This window comes from Ovis canadensis, chromosome 1 (genome assembly GCF_042477335.2).
Source record: "Ovis canadensis isolate MfBH-ARS-UI-01 breed Bighorn chromosome 1, ARS-UI_OviCan_v2, whole genome shotgun sequence".
Lineage (NCBI taxonomy): Eukaryota > Metazoa > Chordata > Mammalia > Artiodactyla > Bovidae > Ovis > Ovis canadensis.
This window is the reverse complement of record NC_091245.1, coordinates 230,001,325-230,025,349: the sequence shown is the minus strand read 5'-3', so window position 1 is coordinate 230,025,349 and position 24,025 is coordinate 230,001,325. Positions and strand designations below refer to the sequence as shown.

Genomic DNA, 24,025 nt, shown 5'->3' with positions numbered 1-24,025 from the left:
TTTTTGCGACCCCATGGACTGTAGCCCGCCAGGCTCCTCCATCCATGGGATTCTCCAGACAAGAGTACTGGAGTGGGTTGCCATTTCCTTCTCCAGGGGATCTTTCTGACCCAGGGATCGAACCTGGGTCTCCCGCACTGTAAGCTGATGCTTTACCATCTGAGCCACCAGGGAAATCCAGTCACTGGTATTAATCTAAGATATGGTAGTATAACAACATACTGTATGAAACTTAAATGTTTAAAGAAAATTCTAAAGTTAGTCATTCAAGAAATAACGAATATAATTCTTTGACTTTACGTCATCTAGCCTGTCATTTTTACCCTAGGAATATTGATGGTTAGGTAATAGCACAAGAAAGAAAAAGAATAAAAAAACTTATCAGCGTAAGATATTTTGTGAAGAGATGAAATATATTTTAAAACAGGATTGTGATAGTCAGCACAACTCTGAAAATCTGCTATAAATAATTAAATTGTACACCTAAAATGGATGAGGTTTATGCAAAGTAAGCTATATCCCAGTAATTTTTAAAAAGTTAAACACACACACATCCTCCCCACAACATGGATTCTACTGAATGACCACTTTAAGCCTGCTAAAAAGCATACACTCAACCATCCAAATATTTATTAATCATCTATATGCCAAGCACTAGAAATACAAAAATGGACTGGACATAGTATATCCATGGCCTTAAGAAGCTAGTATTCTTATGGCAGAGAAATATGATTTAATAAAATAGTAATAAGGCCTAACATTTAGCAAACATTGGGTGCCAAACACCATTCCAAACAGGTGACTTGACTTTATTCATTTAAATATATGCAATGTGTTATAACATGCAAACTGATCTTAGCAGCAGGAAGACCACGTAATAAAGATGAAATATAAACTGAATCTTTAAGATTGAATTGAAATTTGGTTACAGACAGGCATTCCAGGTAGAAAATACAGCATATACAAAAACAGAGATGCATAAAAGATGTCATGCAGGATCTGTTGAAGAACATGAGAAGCCAGGAACAGAAAGGTAGGCAAGAAGTTAAATCAGTCATGACAGGAAACACTGACCTACACAACATTTCAGGGAAAAGTGAGTTACTACTGTTTTCAACCTCAATAACCATTACATCCTAAACATACTCCATAAGGACAACAGCTCTTTAACCCAATAAATGCAGTAAATTGAATGTGAAAGATAAAATAACTATAAAAAATCTGTCTTCCATTCTTTACATATTTCTCCTCTTCTCACTTCCACCTGTTGATCTCTGCAGCAGCAGTCATTATGGTGCTTATTTATTTCCTAGCAAATAAATTTCAAGTTCACATTTCAACTTTACAATAAAAAGTTAGATGCTTAACACTAAATGCTTCCTCTGTGGACTTATTTCTCAGTGATAAATAATAGGAGCAGTATGAGAGAAAAGCTCTTATTAGCACTACTAGTGATAAGCAAGTCTTCACAAGCAGAATCAAGTTCTTATCTCTGCCAAGTATAAAGATGAATGCAGATTCAGTACAAGAGAAGTTTAAAAGTAAATTCATAGTAGGAGGCCACGTGAAAGCTTGGCAAGCTTTTAGAGCAGTTTTAAGAAACAATTCTAACCTACAGATACTATACTTTAAAATGATCCACATCTAAATTGTAAGCATTGAAATTTATTAGTACATGAATGTAAACTCTAAGGAAAGACATTAGAGTTTCATTATTTACTCAATATTCAAACAATAAGGAAATAGATTAAATTCAAAAGTTATATTTGGAAAAGTCAGAAAATAAAGGTAAGAAGAATACAAAAGAGTTGAATTTCTGAAGTTTTCTATATTCACCTATCTTGTACAAGTGAATCAAATTCACTTGATCAAACTGCCAAAGTCCACTGGATCATCGAAAAAGCAAGAGAGTTCCAGAAAAATATACCCTTCTGCTATATTGACTACACCAAAGCCTTTGACTGTGTGGATCATAACAAACTGGAAAATTCTTAAAGAGATGGGAATAGCAGACCACTTGACTTGCTCCCTGAGAAATCTATATGCAGGTCAAGAAACAACAGTTAGAACTGGACATGGAGCAACAGACTGGAGAGTGAAAAAGTTGGCTTAAAGCTCAACATTCAGAAAACTAAGATCATAGCATCTGGTCCCATCACTTCATGACAAACAGATGGGGAAACAATAGAAACGGTGACAGACTTCATTTTGGGGGGCTCCAAAATCACTGCAGGTGGTTGACTGCAGCCATGAAACTAAAAGATGCTTGCTCCTTGGAAGAAAAGCTATGACCAACCTAGAGAGCATATTAAAAAGCAGAGACATTACTTTGCCAACAAAGGTCTGTCTGGTCAAGGATATGGTTTTTCCAGTAGTCATGTATGGATGTGAGTCGGACTATAAAGAAAGCTGAGCACCAAAGAATTGATGCTTTTGAACTGTGGTATTGGAGAAGACTCTTGAGAGTCCCAGTTCATCCTAAGGGAAATCAGTCCTGAAGATTCATTGCAAGGACCGATGCTGAAGCTGAAACTCCAATACTTTGGCTACTTGATGTGAAGAACTTACTCAGTGGAAAAGACCCTGATGCTGGGAAAGATTGGAGGTGGGAGGAGAAGGGGACAACAGAGGATGAGATGGTTGGATGGCATCACTGACTCAATGGACATGAGTTTGAGTAAGGTCCGGGAGTTGGTGATGGACAGGGAAGCCTGGCATGCTGCAGTCCATGGGGTCGCAAAAGAGTCAGACATGAATGAGTAACTGAACTAAACTGATCTTGTACGAGGGGCTTCCCTGGTGGCTCAGACAGTAAAATATCCGCCTGCAATGCGGGAGACCTGGGTTCAATCTATGGGTTGGGAAGATTCCCTGGAGGACAGCATGGCAACTCACTCCAATATTCCTGCCTGGAGAACCCCATGGACAGAGGAGCCTGGTGGGCTACAGTCCACGGGGTCACAAAGAGTTGGACAAAACTGAGCAACTAAGCACAACATCTTGTACAAGAGGTGTATACACACACACATAGCAGAAGAGAAAACATATGAATACATTTATGTCTTCTCCCAAGATGGGTTACTATAATATGACTAAACTACTTTATTAGTATATGGCTACTAGTCCCATATTTGGTAGGGAAAGAAAAAAGGTTAAGAAATGACAAGTTTGGTGAGACACATAAAACCAACCCTCTCAAAAGATGGGAAATGCTGCAAGGTAAACTTACAGAATCACACAGAAAGTGATTAATGACAATGCAGAGAGAAACATGTTATACCAAACACATACATATTCAAATCTTACATGAGCAAAAGGGAAAGTACTCCCTTCTCTTTTATAATGAGACTGATCAAATCCTGGCAAGAATGATCATTTCTCTTCAAAGGTTTTGAGTACTTTATAGAAGAAATACAATTTCAGGAAGTGACTGACACGCTGAAGAGAACTTACCATATGGCAAAGACAGTGGAAAAAATTATGATGAACAGGAATCTAAACAAGATTCAACCAAGGTAAGGAAGTCAACAGAACCTAAGCTTATCACACTGCTGAGTTAAATCTGCCTTCTCTGCTTATTTGTTGCATTCTCAGATGAGAAAACCAATTAGTTTTTTCCACTTACAAAACAGCATCTGATTAAAATAAAATATGAGAGATCTAAGAGATTAAGGGAGTATTTTCCTTGTATGTATAGCGTATGAATATAATCAAAGTCATGGTTTTGTTACAGAAAAATCTACACAAAAAGCATTATAGGATTTTACAACTGGAAAACATAGAAATCAACTGTCTCATTTTATACAACGACTTGTCCAAGAACAATAAGGTTCAGATTATCCTGGTCTCAGACCAATGTTCTTTATACTAGATCATACTACTTTTTCATTCTAGGTCTGCTTCTGTGGCATCTCCCTTCAAATAAGCTACTTTTCCTTCTTTTTCCTCAGTATTTTCAAAATAGTAATTTTTCTTTGTGAACTAAAGTTCAAAGATCTTCACACTGCCAACAGAAAAACTTCACTAGAAGGCAAATCACTGAATTACTTCATTAAAACATCATTTGAGAAACATTAACTCTAATAATGTTCCCATACTAAACAGATGTGTACATCTACACAGAAAGCCAGTCATTCACTCAACAAATGTTTACTGATCACTATGTACCAAACTGTTTTCAGAGTTAGGACATAGCAGGGAATAAAAGGACACAAATCTCGTCTTCATGGAACCTAGTGTGGGGAAAGACAATGAATAAAAACTAAAATATATAGTATGTTAGACAGTGAAAAATATTATAGAGAAAAAATATAAAGTCAAGAAGGGGGCTATTTTTAAGTAAAGACCTTAAGATGAGTGAGCAAGCCATGTGGGTAATTTGGCAGAAAGTATTCAAGGCAGAGGAATTAGCAAATAAAAAATGACATGAGAGGAAAGAAAAGCAAAGAGTCCAGCTGGCTGATATGCAATGAATTAAGGAGCAGGAAATGGTGGCCACTGTAAAGATTCTGGCATTTACTTAGTGAGGCAGAAAGTCACTGATGGGTTTTGAGCAAAGGGAGACATACGGACAGGAATAGAATCATTCCAGCTACTGTGTTGGGAATACACCATAGCTATAGAATTCCAGTAAAAGATGATAGTTTGGAGCACAGCAGTGGAGATCATGAGATGTGGATTCTGAAGACTGAACCTACAAAATGTGCTAATTAATGGGATGGATAAGACTGGGAAGAGAGGAAACAATAAGAGCTAGAAGGTTTCTGGTCCAAGTAAGTCAAAGACAGAACTACCATTTACCGAGATGGGGCAGACTGAATGATGAGCAGGTTTAGAGGGTAATATCACTTTTGAAAATGCTAAGCTGAACATGCTTGTAATTAATCAAAATGAGACATCAAGTAGTCAATTGAGCAGAGGGTTCAAGGAAGAAGTTAGGACTAAAAACATCAACTTAAAAAGCTGGCTGTGTATAAACTGTATTTAAAACTAGGTGATCTGATAATTATCTATGGAATGAACACAACTTCAGGCACTCTAAGGGGTAGAAGACTAAGACTCAGTGAGACAGAAGACAATAGGAATCTGTGCAAACCTGAATCAAGTAAAAAAATTATTTTTTCAAGGACACATACACAATTAACTATGTCAAATGCTGGTTTTAGGGAAAATAAGATGATGACTGAGAACCATCAGATTATTGTATATTTACTTTGTAATATGGCTCAACATCATAGAAACAATACCTGCACCCCAAATCTACTATGAATTCTGGTCTGTTCCTGTTATCCTTTATTGCCATTTCTGGGAACTTAAAAAGGTAAAAAATACCACCCAAGAATCCAAGCTTCTAATCCACATCTCCTTTACTGTGCTACAGTACTGTATGTGAGTAAGTCACAGAACTTTTAAAGGTGAGCTCTGGTATCTACAAAACACAGATTTCTTCAAATGAAAATAAACCTCACTCCCTAGCCCGTCCTTGTTCTCTTAAGTCACTGTGCAGGCATTCTCATTTCTGAGTAGGTCACAGTAGTTTAGGAAAAGACTAAATTTGTGTAAATACCGGTTCTTCCTCTATCAATGTAGTCAATGAAGTAGATTACATTTTAACATATATTCCCAAATTAGTCACTTCTGTAAGAATGAAGTTATTTTTAAAAATGTCAATTAAAACTCTGTATCTGGGTTGGGAAGATCCCCTGGAGAAGGGAAAGGCTATCCACTCCTCTATTCTGGCCGGGAGAATTCCATGGACTGTATAATCCAAGGGGTTGCAGAGTCAAACACAACTGAGCGACTTTCATTTTCTTCTTTCCATACCTACTAAACAACAATTCCCTATTTCCTTTTTGCCCCAGCAACCATTAAATTACTTTCTGTTTCTATGAATTTTGCTATTATTCAGTTCAGTTCACTTCAGTCACTTAGTCGTGTCAAGACTCTTTGCAACCCTGTGGACTGCAGCACACCAGGTCTCCCTGTTCATCACCAACTCCCGGAGTCCACCCAAACCCATGTCCATTGAGTCAGTGATGCCATCTAATCATCTCATCCTCTGTCGTCCCCTTCTCCTCCTGCCTTCAATCTTTCCCAGCACCAGGGTCTTTTCCAATGAGTCAGTTCTTCGCATCATGTGGCCAAATTATTAGAGTTTCAGCTTCAAGAACATCAACCCTTCCAACGAATATTCAGGACTGATTTCCTTTAGGACGGACTGGTTGGATCTCCTTGCAGTGCAAGGGACTCTCAAGAGTCTTCAACACCACAGTTCAAAAGCATCAATTCTTTAGCGTTCAGTTTTCTTTATACTCCAACTCTTACATCCATATATGACTACTGGAAAAATCCTAACTTTGACTAGATGGACCTTTGTTGGCAAAGTAGTGTCTCTGCTTTCTAATATGCTGTCTGGGTTGGTCATAACTTTTCTTCCAAGGAGCAAGCATCTTTTAATTTCATGGCTACAGTCATCATCAGAAGTGATTTTGGAGGCCCCCAAAATAAAATCTGGAACTGTTTACACTGTTTCCCCATCTATTTGCCATGAAGTGACGGGACCAGATGCCATGACGTCAGTTTTCTGAATGCTGAGTTTTAAGCCAACTTTTCCACTCTTCTCTTTCCCTTTCATCAAGAAGCTCTTTAGTTCTTCTTTGCTTTCTGCCATAAGGGTGGTGTCATCTGTATATCTGAGGTTATTGAGATTTCTCCCGGCAGTCTTCACTCCAGCTTGTGCTTCTTCCAGCCCAGCGTTTCTCATGATATACTCTGCATATAAGTTAAATAAGCAGGGTGACAATATACAGCCTTGACGTACTCCTTTCCCGATTTGGAACCAGTCTGTTATTCCATATCTGGTACTAGCTGTTGATTCCTGACCTGCATACAGATTTCTCAAGAGGCAGGCCAAGTGGTCTGGTATTCCCATCTCTTGAAGAATCATCCACAGTTTGTTGTGATCCACAGTCAAAGGCTTTGGCAAAGTCAACAAAGCAGAAATAGATGTTTTTCTGGAACTCTCTTGCTTTTTCGATGATCCAACGGATGTTGACAATTTGATCTGTGGTTCCTCTGCCTTTTCTAAAACCAGCTTGAACATCTGGAAGTTCATAGTTCATGTACTGTTGAAGCCTGGCTCGGAGAATTTTGAGCATTACTTTAATAGCGTGTGAGATGAGTGCAACTGTGCAGTAGTTTGAACATTCTTTGGCATTGCCTTTCTTTGGGATTCGAAGGAAAACCAACATTTCCCAGTCCTGTGGCCCCTGCTGAGTTTTTCAAATTTGCTGGCATACTGAGTGCAGCACTTTCACAGCACCACCTTTTAGGATCTGAAATAGCTCAACTTGAATTCCATCACCTCCACTAGCTTTGTTCATAGTGATGCTTTCTAAGGCCCACTTGACTTTGCATTCCAAGATGTCTGGCTCTAAGGGAATTATCATACCATCATGATTATCTGGGCCATGAAGATCTTTTTTGTACTGTTCTTCTGTGTATTCCTGCCCCCTCTTCTTAATATCTTCTGCTTCTGTTAGGTCCATACCATTTCTGTCCTTTATTGAGCCCATCTTTGCATGAAATGTTCCCTTGGTATCTCTAATTTTCTTGAAGAGATCTCTAGTTTTTCCTTTTCTATAGTTTTCCTCTATTTCTTTGCACTGATCACAGAAGAAGGCTTTCTTATCTCTTCTTGCTATTTTTGGAACTCTGCATTCAGATGCTTATATCTTTCCTTTTCACAGCTATTTGTAAGGCCTCCTCAGAGAGCTATTTTGCTTTCTTTGCATTTCTTTTTCTTGGGGATGGTCTTGATCCTTGTCTCCTGTATAATGTCACGAACTTCCGTTCACAGTTCATCAGGTGCTCTATCAGATCTAGTCCCTTAAATCTATTTCTCACTTCCACTGTATAATCATAAGGGATTTGATTTAGGTCATACCTGAATGGTCTAGTGGTTTCCCCTACTTTCTTCAACTTAAGTCTGAATTTGGCAATAAGGAGTTCATGATCTGAGCCAGTCAGCTCCCGGTCTTATTTTTGGTGACTGTATAGAGCTTCTCCACCCTTTACCTAATATAAGTGGAATTATATTAATTTTTGCTCTTTGTGACTGAACATAATGGCCTCAAGTTTTATCCACATTGTAACATGTACTAGAATTTTCTGTCTTCTTAGGTCAGAATATTTCATTGTATGTGTATACCCCATTTTATTTGTCCATTCACCCACTGAATAACACATGGTTTGCTTCTATGTTTTGATTACTATAAATAATGCTGCTACAGATATTAAGTGTACAGATATATATTTCAAGTGTACAGATATCAAGTCTTTTCCAATTCTTTTGGGTATATTCCCAACCCAGAGGTAGAATTGCTGGGTCATATAGTAACCCTATTTTTAATTTTTTGAGGAATCAGCATATCATTTCCCACAGTGGCTGAACCATTTTGCATTCTCCGCAATAGTGTACTAGAGTACCAATTCCTCCACATCTTCATCAACACTTATTTTGTTTTTTAAGCAGTCATTCTAATGGACATGAGGTGGTTTTCCACTGTGATTCTGATCTCCACTTCCTCAACAATTAGTAATGCTGAGAATCTTCCCATACGTTTGTTGTTCAGTTGCTAAGTCATCCCTGACTCTTTTCGTGACCCCATGGATTGCAGCCCACCAGAGTCCTCTTTCCATGGGATCTCCCAGGCAAGAATACTGGAGTGGGTTGCCATTTTCTTCTCCAGGGGATCTTTGACCCAGGGATCAAACTCGCGTCTCCTGCATTGGCAGGCAGATTCTTTACCGCCATCTGTATCTATTTTCCTTGGAGAAATGTTTATTCAAATCCTTTGCCCATTTAAAAATGGTTTTTTTGTTATTATCGACTTGTAAATTCTGAAAGAGATGGGAATACCAGACCACCTAACCTGCCTCTTGAGAAATCTGTATGCAGGTCAGGAAGCAACACTTAGAACTGGACATGGAACAACAGACTGGTTCCAAATAGGAAAAGGAGTACGTCAAGGCTGTATATTGTCACCCTGCTTATTTAACTTATATGCAGAGCACATCATGAGGAACGTTGGACTGGAAGAAGGACAAGCTGGAATCAAGACTGCCGGGAGAAATATCAATAACCTCAGATATGCAGATGATACCACCCTTATGGCAGAAAGTGAAGAAGAGCTAAAAAAGCCTCTTGATGAAAGTGAAAGAGAGTGAAAAAGTTGGCTTAAAGCTCAACATTCAGAAAACGAGATCATGGCATCTGGTCCCATCACTTCATGGCAAATAGATGGGGAAACAGTAACAGTGTTAGACTTTATTTTGGGGGCTCCAAAATCGCTGCATATGGTGACTGCAGCCATGAAATTAAAAGACTCTTGCTCCTTGGAAGAAAAGTTATGACCAACCTAGAGAGCATATTCAAAAGCAGAGACATTACTGTGCCGACTAGGTCCGTCTAGTCAAGGTTTTCCCTATGGTTATGCATGGATGTGAGAGTTGGACTGTGAAGAAGGCTGAGTGCTAAAGAATTGACGCTTTTGAACTGTGGTGTTGGAGAATACTCTTGAGAGTCTCTTGGACAGCAAGGAGATCCAACCAGTCCATTCTGAAGGACATCCACCCTGGGATTTCTTTGGAAGGAATGATGCTGGGGCTGAAGCTCCAGTACTTTGGCCACCTCATGCGAAGAGTTGACTCATTGGAAAAGACTCTGATGCTGGGAGGGATTGGGGGCAGGAGAAGGGGACGACCGAGGATGAGATGGCTGGATGGCATCATGGACTCAATGGACGTGAGTCTGAGTGAACTCCGGGAGATGGTGATGGACAGGGAGGCCTGGCGTGCTGCGATTCATGGGGTCACAAAGAGTCGGACACGACTGAGTGACTGAACTGAACTGAACTGAACTGAAGAATTCTTTATATATTCAAGATATTAATCACATATTAGATATGCAAATATTTCCTCCCATTCTGCCAGCTGCCTTTTCACTATGTTAGCCAAGTCCTTTTATGTACAGAAATCTTCAAGTTTTATGTAATCCAATTTATCTATTTTCTCTTTTGTTACCTCTGCCTTTGGTGTCATATCCAAGAAATTACTGCTAAATCCATGTCGCGAAGCCTTTGTCCTATGTTTTCTTCTAACAGTTTTAGGGTTTTGTCTTATATTTATGCCCTTGGTACATTTTGAGTTAATTTTTGTATATGCTGTTAGGTGAATGTCCCACTTCATTCTTTTGCTTGTGGATATCAAAATTTCTCAGCACCATTTGTTGAAAAGACTGTCTTTTGAATGTCCATTGAATGCTCTTGATACCCTCACCAAAAATCATGTGCCCATATATGCAAGGGTTATTTTTGGGCTCCCCATTCTATTCCACTAGTTTATATGCCTGATTTTGTGCAAATACCACAGTTTTCACTACTGTAGCTTTGTATAATACTAAGTTTTATTTATTTATTTATTTAATTTTAATTTTTACTGTATTTTACTTTACGCTACTGTATTGGTTTTGCCATACACTGACATGAATCCACCACGGGTGTACATGCGTTCCCAAACATGAACCCCCCCCCCCATAACATCTCTCTAATAGTAAGTTTTAAAACCAAGAAGTATGACATCTCCAACTTTATCTCTTTTTTTCCCAAGATTATTTTTGGCTATTTAGGCCCATTAGATTCCATATAAATTTTAAGATGGATTTTTCTACAAATAACACAATTTAGATTTTGCTAGAGATTGCATTAAATCTGTAGATCACTTTGCGTAGTACTGACATTCAACAATAGTAAGTCTTTTAATCCATGAATACAGTTATGTCTCTATTTGTGTCCTCTTTAATTTCTTTTAGCAACATTTTACAGTTTCCCATGTTAAAAGTTTTTCTTCTCATCGGTTAGTTTTATTCCTAAGCAATTTATTCCTTTCAATGCTATTGTAAATGGGTATGCCTCTCAATTTCCTTTTCATGTTGTTCCTTCTTAGTGTTTTGTTAATTCTATACCCACAAGACTACGTTCCAGTGGTTCTCACCAAGGTGATTTTGTCACTTGTGAGACATTTGGCTATTTCTGGAGACAATTTTGATTTTTTACAACTTGCAAGTGGGAGGGAACAGATGGATATGTTACTGGCATCAAATGGACAGAGGCAAGGGATACTGCTAAATATTCTACAACGGGAAGTTTCCCACGACAAAGAATTATCTGGCTGAAGATGCTAACTGTGCCAAGGCTGAAAAACTTTGCTATATTCTAACTACAAACCCAAATTAAGGCCAAATATACTTGAAAAATGTACACAAGAAAAAACATTTCAAAAGATAATAGCAGCAAGGTTATAGAGGATTATGTTATTTTTCCTATTTCAGTTTCTACAAATTACCATGCCATTACCATTCCAAGGGAAAAAAATTAACTTGATTTGAAAAAAAAATTTTCATTTAGTCCCTAATTTTAACCTTCAGAGTCCATGGCTTTTTGTTTTTAAAGTTTCATTTGATTCCCAGAAATACTGCTTAAGTGCTACTTATATGCCAGACTCTGTGATGAGAATTCAGAAGACAGTGGTGTACAAAACAGACAAGGTCATACTCTCAGGGAGCTTACAGACTGATGGGAGAAATGAACACTGAGTTAATACACTAACAAATTATGCTAAATATTCTTAAGGAAAACAACAGAGGGATTTAACTTTCAACCAGCTTGTTCAGGGATGGCCTCTTCAGGTAAACGATACTGAAGATTCAAAAGATGAGAAATAACGAAGCAGGTGAAGGAAAGGGGATGAAGGTGAAGGGAGTGGGGAGGGCGTTCTGACAGAAAGGCATGTGTAAAAGGCCTGAAGAGAGGACTATTACTATGTTAGAGAAATTAAAAGATGAATGAGAGAATAGTAAGGGGAGATAATAAAAGAGAGAGGTAGAAGAAGGTGACACGCACCAAATGTGGCAAGGCCTTAAAGGTCTCAGTAAGGAGTTTGTAAGCTAAATGTGGTGGGATGCAACTGAAGTAGAGAAGTGTGACTGGATTTATCTATTTTGAAAGAATCATGCTGGTTTATTATGAATTAGAAAAGAGCAATAGCAGAAATAAGGCAACCACTGTGAATACGAGGTAATGACAAGGTAGCAATGATTTGCCCAAGATTTTAACAGTGAGGAGAAAGTTAACAGAAAAGTAAGAATGGAGTGACATTAACTAGTATCAAACTTAAAACATTATCTAAAAGAAACTTCTTTCCAGGGATGTTGTTGCAACATCAGCAAAGGATGTTACTTATGTGACACCACTTTCCCTGACCCTACACAGGACAGGTGAGGAGGTGAAGGGGAAAAGCCAATTCATAATCAGGCCAGCAGTAAAAACAATCTGCCTCAGTTTGGACACAGCTTATTAGTGCAAGCAGATTCTCTGAGCAATTCAACACAGAAGTTACATAAAGACTAAGAGAGTCAGAATCTAGGAAAAATACAATTTACCAGCTGAATTAGTGGCTAGAAGAGCAGCAGAGCAAAGATCCAGGAATTCCTACCAAGATACTCCTATCCGAAATAATCTTGGATAATGTGACCACTGGTTCCTTAATTTTCCTAATGCCTCACGCTTATTTGACATAGTCTGAATAGGGTGTTCCTTATTTTTTTCTTTTTATTTGGCTGTGCCTTGCAGCTTGTGTAATCATAATTCCCCAACCAGGGACTGAACCGAGGCCCTCAGCAGCAAAACCATCAAGTCCTACCCATTAAATTGCCAGGGAATTCCCTGTTCCTTGCATTCTTAAAAGTTGACTCAAAATAAGTATCTACTAAAGTGAGACTTTAATTTTATAGAATTTGTTGTTCAGTTGCTAGTCATGTCCGACTCTTTGCCACCGCATGGACTGCGGCATGCCAGGGCCCCCTGTCCCTCACCATCTCGTGGAGTTTGCCCAAGTTCATGTTCACTGAATCGGTGATGCCATACAGCTATTTCATCCTCTGTCACCCTCTTCTCCTTCTGCCTTCAATCTTTCCCAGAATCAATTTTACATTAATTTCCCTCAATTTTACAGAAACTGAGGCTAAAAAACACATGAGAAAGCTTTCCTAATGGCATATAGCTAATGAGATGCAATCCTAGGTCTTCTCATTCGTAAAGTCAACCTTTTCCATAAATCTCAAGGGAAGAGTTACTGGATGGCAAACATTTAGGATGTTCTTTCTCTTCAAATTTGAGGTATATTATTTATTATAAATTTGAGTTTAGGAAAGAAAGATAAGCAATCTACAACACTAGCTCACAGTGGCTAAATATCCCCACAGGGTCAATTCAGAGCAGGGCTCTGAGAAATCGTGACCTGCTAGAATGCAAAAACCATGAGAAGAGGAATTTAGCCTGTGTTACTCATTGCTCAAGCCTCACTTACAACAGAACCTCAGACAAAGAAACTAAATAAATATTTGCTGAACAAATGAATTCAATTCAGGGAAGAGGAGATGAAGAAGTAAGTGAAAAAGAGCTGCTAACAGTTCATCTGTGACCCTTAGGTAGTAGAAAGCTGCCGTAATTCCTACTTATTTCTCTTAATTAAGCTACAACTTTACTGAGATATAAACCACATATGACATAATTTACTATTCAAAATGTAAAATTCAGTGGTTTTTAGTATATTCACAAAGTTGCACATCAATCACCACCATCTAATTCCGGATCATAATCTTTACCACAAAAAGCCCCATGCCTATTAGCAGCCATTCTCATTTGCCTCTTAACCCAGGCCTTGGCAACTACTAATCTACTTGGTCTCTCTGGATTTCCCTATCCTGGACATTTCATATAATTGGAATTACAGAATATGTGATTTTTTTTCTAATTGGCTTCTTTCAGGTACCATAATGTTTTCAAGGTTCACCCATGTAGTAATGTGCAGCAGTAGTTAAATTATTTTTTATGGTAGAATAATATTCCACTGTATGCAAATACCACATTTTGTTTATCAATTCATCAGTTGATGGATATTTGGGTTGTTTCCATGTTTTGACTATTTTAGATAATGCTACTACAAACATTCTTGGTCAAGTTTTCATGCAGACACTTGTTTTCAATTCTCTTGGGTTTATACTTAGGAGTGGAACTGCTGGGTCACATGTTAACTGTTTAACTTTTTGAGCAACTGCCAAACTGCATTCCAAAGTAGCTGAACCATTTTACATTCTCATCAGCCATGTATGAGGGTTCTACTTTCTCTACATCATCACCAACGCTTGTTTATCTTTTTGCTTACAGCTATACTAGTAGGTATGAAGTGGTATCTCATTATGGTTTTCAGCTTAATGATTAATGATGTTGATCACACACTGCATTTGTTTATTGGTCCTAAATAAGCTTTTTCATAATTTAAAGATAATACTGTTACTATTTTAAAGCTGGGGAACAAGAAGGAATTGAGAAAAAGTATTCAAGACATTAAGAGAAAACAATGTGAACACTGATATAAGATGTTTAAGAAAACAGCTGATCAACAAATGAAGTCAAAATTATAGCGTATATTCTTTTTTGGTCTGGCTTATTCCATTCAGTATGATAGTTTTTAGATTCACATTTTGCCTGTATCAATCATTTGTTTTTATTGCTGAGCTAACCCAGTGTATATATACACCACAGACTGTCCACTAACCTGCTGATGAACATTTAGATGTTTCCAATTTGAGGCTACTACAGTTTCTACAAACATCTATGTAAAAAAAAAGATGAACTCAAATCTGTAGCTGTACCTGTGAACACCTCTATATAAAAGTCAGGCAAAATAAGAAACCATTCTACTACATCTATACTGGATGGCAGTGCTTTATACTTGTCTTCAATAGGCTTTTTCTTCCTTTTTTCTTTAAACAGATAGGCCTCTCATTCTTCAGGAAAACCTGTGGTTTAACTGGGGCTTCCCTGGTGGCTCAGCAGTAAAAGAATGTGTCTGCAATGTAGGAGATGCGGGTCTGCGGGTTTGATCCCTGAGTCAGGAAGATCCCCTGGAGAAGGAAATGGCAACTCACTCTAGTATTCTTGCCAAGAAATCCTACCGACAGAGGAGCCTGGCAGGCTACAGTCCATGAGGTTGCAAAGAGTCAGACACGACTTTACCGACTAAACCACCACACCAACACCTTTCCCAATCAATCCCCACCCCTACTCCCCCCACCCCCGCCCCCGCCCCCGACACCACACACACACCCGGCCTGCGGCACATGACTTTGTACTGGCCAATCATAAAGCCATATTCCTCTGCCCACAGTGACTAAATTCAGGTACAAGCATGCAATCAAATCTTGATCAGAGTCCTCCCTAGACTTTCATTAGAGCTCTTATAAAGTGAGCTACAGCTCTGAACTTACTGGGTTTTAAGAGCCAGATTTCCTCATTGTGCTTAAACTAATTCAAGCTGGGCTCTGAATATTAAAAAAAAAAAAACAGCCTTTTCAGCCTAAGGCTATCAGACCTAACTTTTAATATCAACATTATGGAAAAAGTTTATGGTATTTAAAGTCACTATTCTAAAGAAAGCCAGAAAATATAGCGTTTAATAACTATTAGAGAACCTAGAGTAATGTAACAATTATTCAAAAATCTCAAAACTTTATTTTGCTTTTTGCCCCTGGACCTGAAAAGCTCAAAGTGGCTAAAGAGGAACAGGAAGATAGGCAGGATGGGTGGCAAAAAGTGTAGGGTTATTTAATACAACCAGATAGATAAAATTACTGTAACTAAATTTATGTAACATTTACTTTAAGGAACCTAAAAGACATGCTATAAAAACTAAAACAAGGTAGTTCCCTGGTGGTCCAGTGGTTATGACTCTGCGCTTCCACTGCAGGGTGCTTGAGTTCATTCCCTGGTGGGGGAACTAAGATTCCGCATGTGGTGCAGCCATAAAAACACTAAACAAGTATTAAGAGTAGTTACCAGGCAACTAAAGCTTTCATTTAAAGAACTGGAAACTGAAGCAGAACATAATTTGCTTTCTAATATTAAAAATGTCTATCACCAAATTATGAACACCACATTATCTTAGGATTCTGACTTTTATTAATTGAAAAGTTTCAGGTTTGCCAAAACACATCATTATTGAAAATGTTAATTTACATTAATTGAATGTAAATTAATTGAGGGTAAAAGTGATAGTTAATCAAATTTTATCCTAATAATACATAAACAGTGAAAGTTTAGCATTTTATAATCAAGCTAATCTTATAGTACCAGCAAATGTCTATGGCCTTAAGCCATTTTTCATTATGTGTACCAAATCTGAGCTATTTTCTGGTTCAATTTAGTTTTATGGGCCATCAGTTAACAAAATCTACCTATTTACAAACCTACTTACAACACAGGATTAGAGAAATGAAGTCAGAAATCAGTAATTTTGTGACCATTTGGTTAAGCATGCAGGAGAAAGTAGGCTTTCACTTGAGTGCTAATGAAGGGGAAAAGAAGGCTTCTCCAATTTATGTGATGTAATTTGAATTATGGTGCACAGTGGTACAAAAGGAACTGCAAACAAAATGTTACTCTGACAGGGAACACAGATGGGGGAGGGGGGTTATTTGGATGTAATGTACGATGAAGCAAGTTAATACAAACAGAGCCACCATTCACTCTGCCTGCAATATTAAGTATTTAAATAGTTTAAAGATACTAAGTTAACTTCTGTAACTACTGAACAGAGGAACTAGGGTTCAAATCCAGGTGTGACTCCACAGTTCATGTTATTTAACTGTGACACTATAAAGCTTTTTAAGAGCCTTTTATCAATTAAAAGTGACAATCACCTATAACAGAACCTACAATAATACACAAAGACAATGTTTCTCCAAGTGTGGTCAACAAGTCCCTGTGGGGACAGTGAGACCTTTTCAGAGGGTCCACAAGGGCAAAACTATTTTCTTAAATTACTGCTAACACTTTTTTTTTTTTCATTCAGTTTTTACTCAGTTAACATTTGCACTGTACTGCACTGCAGTGGGTAAAGCGCTGTGTTTTAGTTAAAAAGAAAAAAAGCGGCTCACTTGAGAATGTCCTTGATAAAACAGTAAAAAAATTATTACTTTTATTAAAAAATAAAAAAGCCTTTTCTTTCTAAAATTTTGTGATAAAATGGGGAACACACATAAACCATTTCTACAGAATACGCCTGCAGCAGGATGACTGTCTCAGGAAAAAGTATTTGTGGGACTGTTTGAGTTGCTAATTGAACTAGCCACTTTTTTCATGGAACATCATTTTTACTTGAAAGAACAACTGACAGACAAATTATGGCTATTCAGTATCTGGCAGATGTTTTCACAAAAATGAGCAAAGTGAGCTTATGGCTTCAAGAAAAACAACTTTCAGTATTCATTGCTAATGATAAAGTTTGAGCTTTAAAGTGAAGAAGAACTTTGGAAAACTTCTATCTACCACTGGAAGCTTGACAGACTTCCAATATTTAAGATTTTTCTGATGAACTTATGTGGTGATGCTAACTGTGAATTTTTACTGTATAATCAAGTCTGTCAGCATCTGGAAGATCTACATAACTCAGTGAACTAATATTTTCCAAATGACCAACATATGATGTTACAAAATCAGTAATGTCCAAGTGTAAGACAGACCAGTGGACTTTAACATACCAGTGGACTTTAATGTAAGAGTAAGAAGTTTGCTAAGTGATTTCAGATTCCATACTGCAACTAACTTTTTAAAAAAACTATTATTTCGAGCTTGGGCTTATATGGCATGATATGGTATATCAAAGTAATTTTTATAATTATCTAAAAAGATTATTAAGTGTTCTTCCCTTTTTCAAATGCCTATTGTGTGAAGCTGGCAATTCTTCATATACTTCAACCAAAAGAGTATATCACAAAAATTGGGAATTCAGCTATCTTTTCTAAAGCCAAATATTAAGGAGACTCAAGGAAAGTGTTAAACATGGCCCTTCTTCTCACCAATTTTGGAAAATTTTGAAAAATCAGTTCTCTTTGGCTGGAAATTTATGTTTATATAAAACTGCTCTATTATTGCTATTTTATGAATTAATATTTTTAAAAATTCTTGTTTAACTTCTAAAATGGTAAAAGTTGATATTGATAGAAACCTGCAAATAAGGCTTTTTGAGGGTCCTTGTTTTTAACTGCATAAATGGGTCTTGAAACCCAATGCTCTAAAAATTTCTGAACTAAGGCCATTACAACCACATATATTTTGTCCTTATTTAGTAGGTGCCAATATAAAGATTGTTTTCATTTGATCTGTAAGTAAATGGATTGTGTTCTCTAGTTTAAAGTCTACAAATGAACACAATTTCCAAAAATATCTCTGGTAAAAACAACAACAAAATACCCTTAGTGAATGCCTATTATACCCCATGGACTATACTAGGTGCTTTAATCAACTTTGAGACTTGTATTAAGGCTGAGAGAAGCTAAAGGGAGGTCCTAAACATAATACAAATAGTACAGATCTCACTTTGAAACATCTGAGTTAAAGTCATTCCCTTGAATGTTATGCTATCATGTCATGTAACTCTAGCATTTTTTCTTTATATAATGAATAGTAATCCCTACTTCTATGATTGAGAGAAACGAGAACACAAGTAAAAGTATATAAACAGCAGATGCTGAAGAAGTTAGTTCTCTTTAATCAAACTTCTCTGTTCCAAAACTAAACCTGTATCACAATTATCATTCAAGGTTAGATTTGACAAGCTCTCATTTCATTATTATAGGCCTCAAGTAGATGAATGCTGTTTCAGCAACATTAAAAAATACCTTAAGGACCCACAACCACTATCAGATACAAGAGATCAATGTTTAAAAATTACCTACGCATTTTTTTCTAAAGTATTTTCATTCTTTTAAAGCTAAATTACTCCTACAACTCTTCCCAATCTTGTTATATTCACATCTGACATACTAGGCTCTAAGAAAAACAAAGATCTTGATATTGCTAAGAAAATTACCAATGAAGCAATTCTGAAATTGGTTGCCTTATAAACTAGGAAAGCTGGCAGAAAGGACATTATTTAATTCCCAACTATATTTCTATCAGATATTTTATATTGTCACATGCCTGGACTATTATATGAAAAATTAGACAGTGGTTATTTTAAGTATAGTAAATATGTTCCAAGATTTGTGATGAGAGAGGTCAGTCTCTTAAAGTTAACAAGACTTAATAGCTTAACAATGCCTTTCACTCTGTAGAGTTTAACAAATCACCAAGGCCATTTCTAAATAACAAAACAGCTGATCAATTTATTAAACTCTTGCCAACCAAGTAAGTCTTTCCTGAAGTTCAAGCTGACTTCATATTTCATGTTGCATGGACAATTATAAGTTTCCAATTATGTAGTATTTTAATATTCTTTTATTTTTAGGGTAATCATTTTTCTCAAAGCAGTTTTTATAAAATCTAATTATTTACCTAACAAAACTTATGCTCTATTCAAACCTGGACAATCTCAGAACTTCTATAGAAATTATGCAGGTTTATTAGAAAGTCTACAAGAGAATTTCCCCTCTACCTCTCTACATTTAAAACTTAAGCTAGATGAACTCGGTCTGCTTTATTCTGACTCATTTTTTAATTTGAAATTTGGTCACTACCCATTTCCTGTGTTAAACTGTGCATACCCTCTCTATGGTTACTATCTCAAACTAATGATTATCCTCTATCACACTACATAAAAGAAGCTACACCTTGAATACCATCTGACAGTTCCTACAAGTTATTTTAAATGGATATTGACATACACCTTCTTTAATGCTGTTATCTTTCAAGAAGTTAGCATGACCATATTTTGGAGGAGCCAGAACGGTAGAATAAAAGACAGGAATGAATATCAGATTGAAGGTCATATAATCAGTTTCAATTCTAACAGAAATTCTGACTTTAGAAGGGTCACTAATTCCCTGTTCCCAATCTGTCTTTCTATGGGCAATTCATATCTCTACATTAAAAATGTTCCCATTAATTTTAAGTTCAGTGTAAGATACATGCACATGGAGGAAAAAACAAGGAGCCAACCGCAAATAAGGAAGCAAGACAATCAATTCCACTAAATCCTATTAAACCCCCTTTTCCCCCTAAAAAGAAAACCTGAAGGTGATGAAACACTCAGAGAATTGCCAGGCACCTTTCTAACATTAAACCTATTAATCTTCACAACAGGAAGTAGATGTCAAATACCTCTAATTTTACAGATGAAAGAACCGTAAGATTAACTGACTCTCCCAAAGTCACACACAAAGTTAGGTATTAAACTAAATTCCAGGATTTCATACCCATAATTTGGAACCAAACAATGTTAGATCAAACCAAAATGCTAGTTATCTCACTCTACTTGCTATCCTCTGTATCAGTACTGTCCAATAAGGCAGCCACAGCTGCACCTGAAATGGAGCTAGTCCAAACTGAGATATTCCGTTAAGTGTAAAAGGCCAGATTTTGAAGACGTGTATGAAAAGAACAACATGAAATATTTAATTAACCATATTTGAGGGGGAAGAAATGGGCATAATTCCTATTTTGAGGGACACAGGCATGTATGTAATTAATACACACAATAGGGCTTCTAGAGCTTCCCTGGTGGCTCAGACAGTAAATAATCCGCCGGCAATGAAGGAGACCTAAGTTCCATCCCTGGGTTGGGAAGATACCTTGGAGGAGGGCATGGCAACCCACTCTAGTATTCTTGCCTGGAGAATCCCATGGACAGAGGAGGCTGGCGGGCTACAGTCCATAGGGTCACACAGAGTTGGACACAACTGTGCGACTAAGCACATACACACACAGGCCTTCCAATATTCTCCCAGGATAATAAAAGATGTTTTTATTTCATTGCAGGCATATGTGACAGAATAAATTACAAGTGAGGAGAAAGGATGACTTTCTCTTAAAATCATATTCCATTCCTTTAGGTGAAACATGAAAATACTCATATTCCTAATGCATGCAGAGTTATCAAAGCCACTAAAGGATACCCACAAGGCAAAATGAACTTCTCAAAACATTTTACTTAATGTGTATTTACAGCTATTTTTAAAAAATCACATAGCAAATATGGCTCTAATATAGAATCAGCCTTTAATCTTATTTTGGCTAAAATAAGAAATACACAGTGAGGGGAGAACATCAATTTAAAAAATAAGGATCACCTAAAAATAGCTTGGCAATTCCACAGAAAGAGACACATAAAGTTACCATACGTGTAAAACTAAAGAGAAATGAAAACGCAGGTCTACACAAAAATGTGTAGATGAATATTTAGAGCAGCATTAATCATTAAAAAGTGGAAACAATGCAAATGATGAATGAATGAACAAAAACTAGTATATGCACACACTGGAATAGTCAGCTATAAAAAGGAATAAAGCACTAATACATTATTTTTACAATATGTATAAACCTTGAAAACATTAGCTACCTAAAGAAGCCAGTCACAAAAGATCACATACTGTATAATTCCATTTATATGAAATATTTAGAATAGGTAAATCTAAAAAGACAGAATGACCGCTAGTGAGTCTGGGTTTCTTTTGGAGAGTGATGAAAATGTTCTAAGACTGTGCTGATGGCTGTACAACTATGTGAAAATACCAAAAACCATTTCAAATGGGTGAACTGTATAGTATGTGAATTCCATCTCAATGAAGTTGTTTAAAAAATAAAAAACAGCCAGAAAAGTAGAAGGGAAAGAGATTAGAAGGATTGTCAAGCATTTGATATTTCTCTAGATTTTTCTAATTTTGCCATATTTAAGCTTTTAGGTTTTGTAATTTGTGATTTCCCCCCTTATTTTAAATATTCATAAAAGTCAAAAATTTTTTTATCACATCATTACACTACTAAACAATGAAAATCATAAATTCTTCATTTAAATGGCAATTTCAATACCATGTGAATCATCTCAATAAAGTTAAAATTCTTTCATTTTTTTAAAAAAAAGGTGTTATAAAAATTATGCCTGATGTTAATCTTAAAAGAATCACAGAATTAACCAGATAGTATTTAAGTCCCTCAAACTAGGAAACCCACTGAGACAGCATTAACTGCCTTGGAGAGTAAATGGCTTTGTGGAAAGCCCCCCAAATAGTCACTATCTCAATCAGGCAAAAGCTCAAAGTTCAGAAACAGATGATGGGAATTTGAAGATCTCAGTATAAAAAAAAAATACTACTAGACCACCTTCTTTTAAAAGCTAAACTCTTGATTCAGATGCAGAATGGAAATATTTAAAAATTAAAAAAAAAAAAAGCAAACAAAAGAACCCCTATTCACCTAGACTCCTAATACTGAAGGAAAAAAGTCTAATATCAAAAATCTGTAATAGGTGTTTAACTCACACCTTATGGCCCTTAACCTCAAAAGCAGCTATTTTCTAAAATGATGAAGGGTTTTTTTTCACCCTTTTAGAATAATAAAATGTGATGGTGCCATTCCGCAGCCCACCCCATCCCCCATTACCACCACCACCGGGAGGTGGAGGGAAAGGATACTGTAGACTAGAGGAAGACAGCTTTGAATAACCCTTTGGACTTTATAGGTAAGAATGCAGCTGGTGGTCTCTCAGGAAAGGGTAAAAAGATTTGTGAACAAGCTGACATAAGGGTTATCCTTTGCCAGGAAGAGCGCACACCGTGAGCCACATCTTGCTCATCCACATCAGCTATATCCACAGTAAAACACAGGCCGCTGGAAGGCACTGTTAGCATCACCAGGAAGGCCTCTCACGCCGGGGGTGTTTTTTTTCAACGGAGAAGTTGACTCCTGTAGTTTGGATATTGGGGGGAGGCAGGGGTAAAGCGGGAGTCGGAAAGACCAGAGAAAGTGCCTTTAAGTGGAGACGACTCGGGCCTCGCTGAGGAAGTTCCGAGCCCCACTCGGTCGCCACACGCTAGTCCCTCCTCCCTCCCCACCCTCGGCCCCAGACGTCGTTGCGGGAGCCAGAGCCGGAATCTCCGCCGCCGCTCCGGGGCTGGGGGCGCAGGCGGGCCGGGGCGGCGCGGCACACGCACGCCTCCTCCACACTCGCCGCGCCCGGCCTCCCTGCCGCGAGGCCCAGCCCCTCGCAACCGCGCCGGGCCAGCTCCGCCGGGCAGGCCTAGGCCGCGCCGGCCGTACCCCGGACCTCGCTCCCCGCGGAGGCGGACCAGGCCCGACACAAACTTCCCGGCGCGTTAGCACACGCGTCACGGACGGGCCGGCCCCCAGCGCCATTCCCCTGCGGCCCGGCGGCGGCCGCGGCTCCCGCCCCTACTCCCCACACTCCGAGTCCCGGCGGAGATCGACCCGAGGCCCATGGCCCTCACCCCTCCGGCGTCCCCGAGTTTACCTCCAAGTCGCGGCCTTTGTTCTTGAAATTCTTGAGCCGTTGGTTGTCCAGTTTCTCGTTGTCCGCCATGGCCGGGCCGGTGACTCCTTCCCCCGCCCGGGCCCCGCGGGATCCGCCCCAACCACCACGCCGCACCGACACTCCCAGGAACCGGGCCGCTGCCTGAGCTGCTGTGCCCGCCGCTTCCTTCCTCCTCTCACCTGCCTTCGCCGCGGTCTTCGCCTCTCCCCGCCCGTCCCCCCCCGCCCTAACCCCAGCGCGACCGCAGCTCCGGCGAAGACAACTGCGGAGCCGGGCGGCGGCAACGGCGGCGGAATGTGCTGCCGGCTGCGAGGGGGAGGCAGCCTCGATCTGAGGGCCCCGGCGCCGCGGCCACGCCCATCGCCGCCAGTCCCGCTCGCCGATTGGCCAACCAGACTCCGGTGCGCGCGACCAATCAGAAAGAACGATGGAGAGCGGGGGCGGAAGAGCGAATGGAAAGGGGAAGCGGGAGACTCTGGGAGGAAGGGGCCGCGGGATGGGCCCGGAGGGGAGGGGGTGTGGCGAGGAAGAGCAGGGAGGGACCACGTGCCCCCGGAGCAGAGGGGAGGAAGCGAAAGAGAAGTAGGAGGCTTAAAGGAAGGCGGGAAGGGGAAGGGGGAAGGAGACGCCCGGGAACGAG

At 38.7% G+C, this 24,025-nt stretch overlaps 1 protein-coding gene across 1 annotated transcript in view; it reads right to left on the bottom strand.

The window, feature by feature from the left end:
• Nucleotides 1-23,769, bottom strand: part of KPNA4 (karyopherin subunit alpha 4) — a 61,714-nt gene extending 37,945 nt beyond the window's left edge. Inside the window, exon 1 of the mRNA XM_069561223.1 lies at nt 23,365-23,769. Coding sequence (XP_069417324.1) covers nt 23,365-23,433 — 69 coding nt within the window. The 5' untranslated portion in view covers nt 23,434-23,769. The remainder of the gene's footprint in view (nt 1-23,364) is intronic.
• Nucleotides 23,770-24,025: the final 256 nt, after the last annotated feature.